The sequence below is a fragment of the Vigna umbellata genome, chromosome 4, assembly GCF_029865625.1.
Source record: "Vigna umbellata cultivar VRB3 chromosome 4, Vumbellata_1.0, whole genome shotgun sequence".
Lineage (NCBI taxonomy): Eukaryota > Viridiplantae > Streptophyta > Magnoliopsida > Fabales > Fabaceae > Vigna > Vigna umbellata.
This window is the reverse complement of record NC_142168.1, coordinates 74,082,391-74,090,143: the sequence shown is the minus strand read 5'-3', so window position 1 is coordinate 74,090,143 and position 7,753 is coordinate 74,082,391. Positions and strand designations below refer to the sequence as shown.

The following is a 7,753-nucleotide window of genomic DNA, read 5'->3' as shown; positions in this document are numbered from 1 at the left end:
TTCTTTCAAGAAAACAATAGCTTGCAGAATGAACATTCATGAGTATTTTTTACTTTAAAATTATACAGTTTGAAAGTCCTTTTGACTTCCAATTATATAATCTGAAAATCTTTTTGTAAAGAAAAAAAATGACTTTGGGATTGTATATGGAAAACAACTTTCAGACAATAAAAAAAATAAAAAAATAGATTTATTTTTTTATATTTCAAATAAGCTCATTCTGCCATAAAATATTTTTTTTATATTGGGTGCATGGGAAATTTATAGAGGTGCAGGAAGAAAGTTTCATTAATGAGTTAACATGACCCAATCCAGTTGTGTAGGTTGGTCCAGTTACGCATCTAGATTAACAAATTCTCAAGAAGAACATAAGAAAAGATGAACATGAACAGAAGTTAAAGAAAGAAACTTTGGAGTGAAAGAAAAATATTGAAAATGATGTCAGGACATTATACCTCCATTGAAAATCAAAAGGTTTCAGGATCGGTACCTGTAAGTTACCATCATCAATATCATCATCATCATCATCAAATCTTCTTGTAATTCAGTTCATCTTCCACTTTTTATTATCATCACAATCCATTTTTAATTTCATGCAGGCCGTTCCAGATCCACAATCCTTCAAATTTTCAGGTTCATTCATTACCAAATCCACTTTCATTTTCATGTTTGTCACTTATAATGTTGCCCATGCCATTGAATAAATAAAATCATTAAATTACATTACACGAATCTTAAACAAAGAAATAATGGATAGATATATAACGTAAGTTTTTTGAATGTCATGCATTGATTTTATTGTTTTTAGTTTGTAAGATATTTTTGTATTGATGGATGCAGATTCAAATCTTCAAACATTTCCTCCTGCAGCACAAGGAAAGATTGGTGGCAGTGGTGGTTCAAGGCCTCCAACTAATGTTAATGGTATTTTTTTTTTTTAATTTTCTGTATAACTAGGTTGTAATTTGTTACTTGCATTGGAACAAGAATTGTGTGATTGTTTTTTATTTGTATTATACAGATACATTTTCAAAAACAGTATCTAGTTCCGACGAATCCCAGCAAAGTGGTTGGTTTCAGGCATTTTCACTCTCCACTTACAAACCATACTTTGATATTGACACTATAGATGTTCTGGATCGAATTAAAGATTCACTCTATCCATTCAATGGAGCTTTTAAAGAAAAAACTGCTTCCAATCCTGATTTGTAAGTTTACTTTATTCCTTCTAATTTTTTCTTTAGTTACCAAATTACAGATCAATGGTTATTAATATATTATACCACCAACTTGACAGTTCTTTCATTGCTTACTCTTTTCTAAACCTAGGTTATGAGGAAGACATGATAATATTTAACTTTAAATAAGAAATTTTAGTTCTCAGGCTCAACTAATATTAGACTTATTTTTATATTGAAATAGGATAAGACAGTGTGAATCCATTTCATGTTCTCCAAACTGGAGACGAAGAAGAATATATAGTTAATTAGATTAGATGAAATGCATTCAATTTCACTTGATTGTGTTAATTCTCATGTTATTTCACAGTAGTGTTTTTAGTTGCTTGAGTTTCTCGTTACCTGATTACCAAGGTTTGAATTTCACCAGAAATGTGCAACAGGTATGGACCATTCTGGATCTGCACCACCTTAATATTTGTAGCGGCTTCTATTGGCACATTTGTGACATACATAGCTCACAAATTGAAGCATCAGGAATGGAACTATGACATAAATGTGGTGACTTGGTCTGCTGGCTTGTTTTATGGTTATGCCATCTTTGTTCCTCTTTGTTTGTATCTAATCCTCAAATACTTCTCTGTACCTTCTGGCCTTGTCCAACTACTTTGTCTTTATGGATATTCCCTGTTTGTCTTTATTCCAGCACTGGTAAGTGACTGCTATTAAAATGTTAGCTCTCGCAAGAAAAATATGAAATTTGACATTTTTCTTTGCATCTTCCAAACCCTTTGTTTGGTGCAGTGTTTGTCTGTTGTGCCATGGGAGATATTCAGATGGGTGATTGCTGGGGTGGCTGGATTCATGTCAGCAACTTTTGTAGCACTTAACCTTCGGGCACATATTATGTCAGCTGGAGAACGATGGCTTTTGATTGTTGCTGGCATTTTTCTATTACAGTTGGCTCTGTCTCTTGTACTCAAGATCTACCTCTTCAAAATAACAGTATGAAAGGAAACTGGTATTGTTATCGATCAACATCAATGAAGTGTAAATAAAGAGAGTTTTTGTTGTTTTTAATTTTCAGTGATATGATTTGTATGTTGAATAACTACTAGCAATTGCTTCAGTGTATTACATCTATAACATGTCTCTCAAGTAAGAACCTTTAGACTTGAAATTTGGATACAAGCTCACCAATCTTGTGCCAGAATACCTGAGAAAAATTCAATACCAAAATAGTGGCGAAGTATTCTATAATTTGTTGCATCTAAATTCCACTGTTTTTTTTAAGTGAAGAAATAACAAGAAATTGGCATATTATTTACATGAGAGGTTCTGCCAATGACTAGAATTAGAATTAAATAGAATAACAATGGTATAATCCGATGGTAGTAGGTTTTGTTCTATAGTTGCTAATAAAGTAACTTCTTGTTGTATAACCCTGTTCTGTTTTTCTAACAAGGAAAAATATTCTATTTTATTTCGTTAGTATAGAAGAACATGGCAAACTTAACATTACTATTGGGCGAGGAAGAGATGGATTAAAAAAGAAGTGAAGCAATGTAATTGATATTTTAATATAATATTTTCCTAGAATACTATTTTTAAGAATAAGAAAAAAAAATATGGGATGAAACATGAACTTTGCAGTGGTTACTTATTCTAAAATAAAATATTCAATTAAAATTGTTCGTCAAAATTGGATAGAATAGTTTTTGATAAATTATCTATTTTTGTTAAATACTATTTCTTTTTCTGTATAATTGTCAAATTTATTTTAAGATTTATTACATCAGTAGGTTTTTGAAGTCTAGGAATTTTAATTAACTTTCTAAAGCGTATTTGACTAAAATTCGAATTACCACTGGGAAATCCATGCCAGAACACAAGAATAAGAAAGGAATCGTAGGAGGTTCTGACAATTTTTTTCTATGAATAAACTATTTGACCGTCGAATAATAGAGATTCAGAAACATGGGAATCAGTCCACCGCGTAAAACCTATGAACGTTATGGGCAATTACTACAAGACTAGGTTAAAAACTCTAGCCCCTATTTTCCAGACCGCATTCCTCTTTCCCACGAAATTTGTAAATGAATTTAGTATTTGAGCAGCTCGATTAAATTGAACGTGTTTCTGTTTCAAAACCCTGCAAGACAAAACCAATACACACTTCAGAATTCTAATCCCATATCCCAGAATTTTCCTTGCACTTCTACAGCACTCAAATTCAGCTTCATATTCGTATTTCACAGGATTCTGTCACGGTGATCAAATTATTCCCCGTAACCCCTATGGAAGAAAAAGATTTATGCCCAATCAAATAATCTCTTCTCAAAATAACCAGACTTAGCAAGCAATGAAAATAAACACATTCTGACGCGTTTCAAGCAAAATCAGATCAGGATCTGTATTTTTTAACCATTTCGCAATCAATATTAAGAACACCAAAATGCAATTAAAAATGCACAAATATTTTAGAGTATGAATTACAGAATGTATTATGCTGTGTACTTTGACCAAAAATTTGTGCGTGCTCCTAAAAATAAAAAATGGCAGTTGTAAACAGTGTGGTGGATAAAGAAAGGCTCATCATAACCTACAACTCTTAGAAAACTTTTCATAAATATCACTGACTTAAAATGTAATTAGGCCTTCGATTTCTTCCCTTTGGCTTCATTAGATGGTTGGTTCTTGAAAGGCAGGAAAGTCTTTCCCCCCATGAATGGCCTAAGGACTTCTGGTATCTCTACCCCATCTTCCTTCTGGAAGTTCTCTAGTATGCAGCAAATGGTCCTCTCAGTAGCCGTGAGAGTAGAATTCAACAAATGAACATATTGCTTCATCTGCTCGTTGCTCTGAAACAGATAAACGGATGCAAAGTCAAATAGTTAAACTTCTGAAAGTTTATAGGGGCATTGGAATCAATTAGAACTAAAATGGAACATTATTCACGGGAAATTTTCAGCATCACACTATGATCAATTAAAGGTTTAATTATGGAACATCATAGGCTCTTAACACAAAGAAGCCTCATAAAAATATACATCTTTGCTTGTCTGCCCAATAAATTTCACCGAAAGGCTATACTAGCACGAAAAGTAAGAAATTAGAGATTTCCAGACAGAATGGGTTTCGTAGATATTAAAGAACCACAACCAACTATAGAAAAATAGGAAGAAAAGGTAATGAACAATCGGTGAAAGGAGTAGGTCACTAATGATTTATTTCAGACTAATAACAAAAAAGGGCTACAGGGGAATGAACATTCCTACAGCCAGAGCTGAGCTCCCACAGAGGGCTAATGCTCTCTGTCCATAACTAGTTTGATTACCCTCAAAGGATACCCTTGCTTCTTATACTCAACTAATATAACAGAAACCCCCTCAATCAAATTTTGTTATTCCAACACTCCGCCACATCAACACTCTCCTTCCCCCTTTTGTTTCTCCTTACATACACTCCACACCTTAAGCCTGGTCAGCCGACATGCTAATACCAAATGATCATCCTATCTATCAATAAAAGCAGATTGAGAGGTTTTTACATGAAGGTCCCATTTTATAAATGGAAATGAAAATTTTAGTGAAGTTAATAAATAATGCTTACTGAAGTCAGTCATTAACATGACTAACCTTTTTCTGACCATATCGAATTTCTAATCTTCTAGCCTGATAATCTGTACAGTTTGAACAGGACACTAGCTCTCTGTAAGCTTGAGAGGCTGGAAACCATGCTTCTAGATCATACTTCTTTGCTGCAGCATCATTCAAAGCACCAGATACAATGGAAACAACTTGATACGGAAGGTTTAACTGCAGTAAATAAAATTTAATAGCATGAGAAACAAAAAAAATTGTGGAAAGTAGTAAGAAGTCAATATAGTCAGACGACCAACCAATACATCAATCTACATGCAATGATATCCATAAAAAGTAGAACACGGTAAAATTAAGTAATCACTTGGCCAATACAGAGGGCAAACAATCATCCAAGTACAATGAAGTTGTAGTTATAAAAAATTTAGAAAAAAAATAAGGGGACGCACTAAACTTTCCCATGGTTAGATATATTTGGCATGTCAAACAACATACTTTCCCATTTTATTAATGGTACCCTGGGATCACTGTTTCCAAATTGTATATTACATGTTTATTTGAAATTTGAACTCATTCACGTAGTTGCCTTAAACATTATTTGCTTAATGATGAGAACTGTGGCTGTATCATACCGCTTTGTAGAAATCCTCGGAGTTCTTAAGCATTTCCTCATGCATGTTCCACGAATCGTTGTCATTTGGGCTAGTGAGGCAAAATTGCTCCACTTTCTCAAATTGGTGAACTCGGAATATTCCTAAAGTGTCTCGACCATGAGATCCCGCTTCTTTGCGAAAGCATGATGAATACCCAGCATATCTGCAGAAAGCATATTTTCGGAGTTAAAGGTAACATAGTCTTCTAGGTTTCAATGTTAACATGTGGGAAAGAAAATGATATTACCTTATTGGTAGCTGGGATGGGTGGATCCAATCATCTAAGTGATACGCACAGAGCGGCTGTTCTGCTGTAGCAATCAGATATTTGTCATCTCCTTCACCAGTTACCTAACACAATAACCTTTTAGATGAACTCAAAAAACAGCTAAAGTGGTATTTGTTTCATATCTATTATTATTTACCTTCATAACAACAAAAACACTGCATTTCTTTTACTGTGCTACCTGATGTCAATGTTTTAAGGAGAAAATGATCTTGTTTTCTCCATTTTTCTTCGGCTTTTTTTAAAATGAAAATTGAATGAATACAAGGTGCATTTTGTGATTATAAATCAAAACATTTCAACTGAAACAGAAAGGAGAAAACAGACCAAACCAAACATTATGTAAGCATTAAAACTTTAAGCAATACAGTACAAAAAAAGCTATTGACAGTTTGGCACTAAAAGATTATGGATATTATTCAACAAAGCAAATAGGCATATAAATATAAAGATAAATTATATACAAAACTATTTATCAAGGTCTTAAAAATCACATTGCATTTGGATATAGGCAGATAATGAAATTTACTAAGTTTTACCTTATATAGTTCTTCATCAAATTGGGCTAACTGAGCACACTTTGACATTATATCTTTTCTCATGAAGAAAGGAGTGTGCAATAAAGTATACTCCCTTTTTTCCAAAAAATCAAGCCCAAAGTTGATAAGAGCTTGATTAAGACGAACACCATCTCCTTTGAGATAGAAACCTCTACCTCCAGCTATATCAGCTCCTGTTATGTAGCAAGCAAATTGAGATAAGAGATTAGAATGCATATGTGAACAATAGGAGCAGAAACGCACAAATTAGGGAAAGCATTGGCTACTACTGTTGAAATCTAACAGTGTTCGTGTTCGTAGTCTGCAGTATTAGATTTTTGTGCCACATGCAAAACGGTATTACAGACCAATAATACTCATAAGTTTCGCAATCAAGATGGTGTCAGCAAGACCAATCATACACACGGCTATAGTTCATAAAGTATACTACTAAGAGAGAAAAGAGTTCGAGGAAAAAATTACATCGAAAAGTAAAACCAAAATGCTTGTCACCCCATAGAAATGAGTAAAACAGAAATTCATCACTTAAACACCATATAAATAAATTCACACCTTTCTTTGTATCTGCTATACCGAGAAGCTCAACTAGATCCACATGATTCTTTAGTTTAGGCTCCACTCTTTTCTCCCCCCACGATCTAACCACAGCATTGTTGGCCTAACGCATAGAAAACTCCGGGATTTATTACGAGCATTAAAAACAAACACAAGTAAAATAGTACTAACAATTATTACAAAAGAAAATAAAAATAAGAAAACCTCATCGTTGCTGACTGGAACCGAATCGTGTACGAGATTTCCAATAGTTTCCAACTTGGAATTCAAGAGATTTAGAGTTTCCCGGACTTCAACCTCTTTCTCCGCTATCAATTTCTTGGTCTCCTCCGATTCACTAATGAACTTAGAAGCATCCTCACCAGCCTAACATGCAGAACATAATTAAAATGAAACCATTCAAATTAGCATCTTAATTAAAAAAAATATAGAAAAGCCAAATGAAGACACTTACACGCTTGAGTTTGGAGACTTCCTTATTGATCTTGTTGAAATCCTTGCGGAGAGTCTCTAACTCGAATTGACCTGAAAAATCACACATAAGATATAGCATTGGTGCGAGATTCCACTGGCTACATTGTTATTGTGAAGAGAGAGAGAGTAAGAGAGAGAGAGTACGCTTTCGCCATTCTTTGTCGAGATCGATGACCTCGTCAACGACTTCGACGGGAGCGAAACGACGGCGTTGCGATTCACGGACGAGCTCAGGGTTATGACCCTTTTCCTCCCTGAATAGGTTGATGTCCAACATGCTTCTTCTCACGCCGCCACCACTGAATGTAAGAAATGAGAAGAAGGGTTTCACGACTTTAACAAGAGGGTTTTCTCTTCTAATTTTCTTCGCTACCTTCTTTTAACTGCAAAATGTAAATCATTTTTTATTTCCAATTGTTAATAAAAAAATAATTGCGACTCCAGT

The 7,753-nt window shown here is 34.0% G+C and overlaps 2 protein-coding genes across 3 annotated transcripts; one reads left to right on the top strand and one right to left on the bottom strand.

Annotated features, from left to right (window-relative positions):
• Window positions 1–435: 435 nt before the first annotated feature.
• LOC124828815 (uncharacterized) lies at window positions 436–2,428 on the top strand. The gene is made up of 6 exons (XM_047302193.2): window positions 436–492; window positions 600–633; window positions 841–924; window positions 1,022–1,208; window positions 1,622–1,889; window positions 1,983–2,428. Exons 1-6 carry the CDS (start codon window positions 436–438, stop codon window positions 2,187–2,189), a joined length of 837 nt encoding a protein of 278 aa, XP_047158149.1. The 3' UTR covers window positions 2,190–2,428.
• A 645-nt stretch (window positions 2,429–3,073) lies between these two features.
• LOC124828805 (serine--tRNA ligase) lies at window positions 3,074–7,653 on the bottom strand. 2 transcript variants are annotated; one of them, XM_088114304.1, is made up of 10 exons: window positions 7,453–7,653; window positions 7,289–7,359; window positions 7,039–7,200; window positions 6,832–6,937; window positions 6,259–6,452; window positions 5,681–5,784; window positions 5,413–5,596; window positions 4,817–4,996; window positions 3,836–4,039; window positions 3,074–3,317 (listed from the first exon to the last, which is right to left on the bottom strand). In XM_088114304.1, exons 1-10 carry the CDS (start codon window positions 7,583–7,585, stop codon window positions 3,204–3,206), a joined length of 1,452 nt encoding a protein of 483 aa, XP_087970430.1. In that variant the 5' UTR covers window positions 7,586–7,653; the 3' UTR covers window positions 3,074–3,203. The 2 variants fall into 2 exon arrangements, with proteins under 2 accessions (XP_087970430.1, XP_047158138.2); XM_047302182.2 differs by lacking the exon at window positions 3,074–3,317 and having other exon boundaries at window positions 3,635–4,039.
• Between the last annotated feature and the right edge of the window lie 100 nt (window positions 7,654–7,753).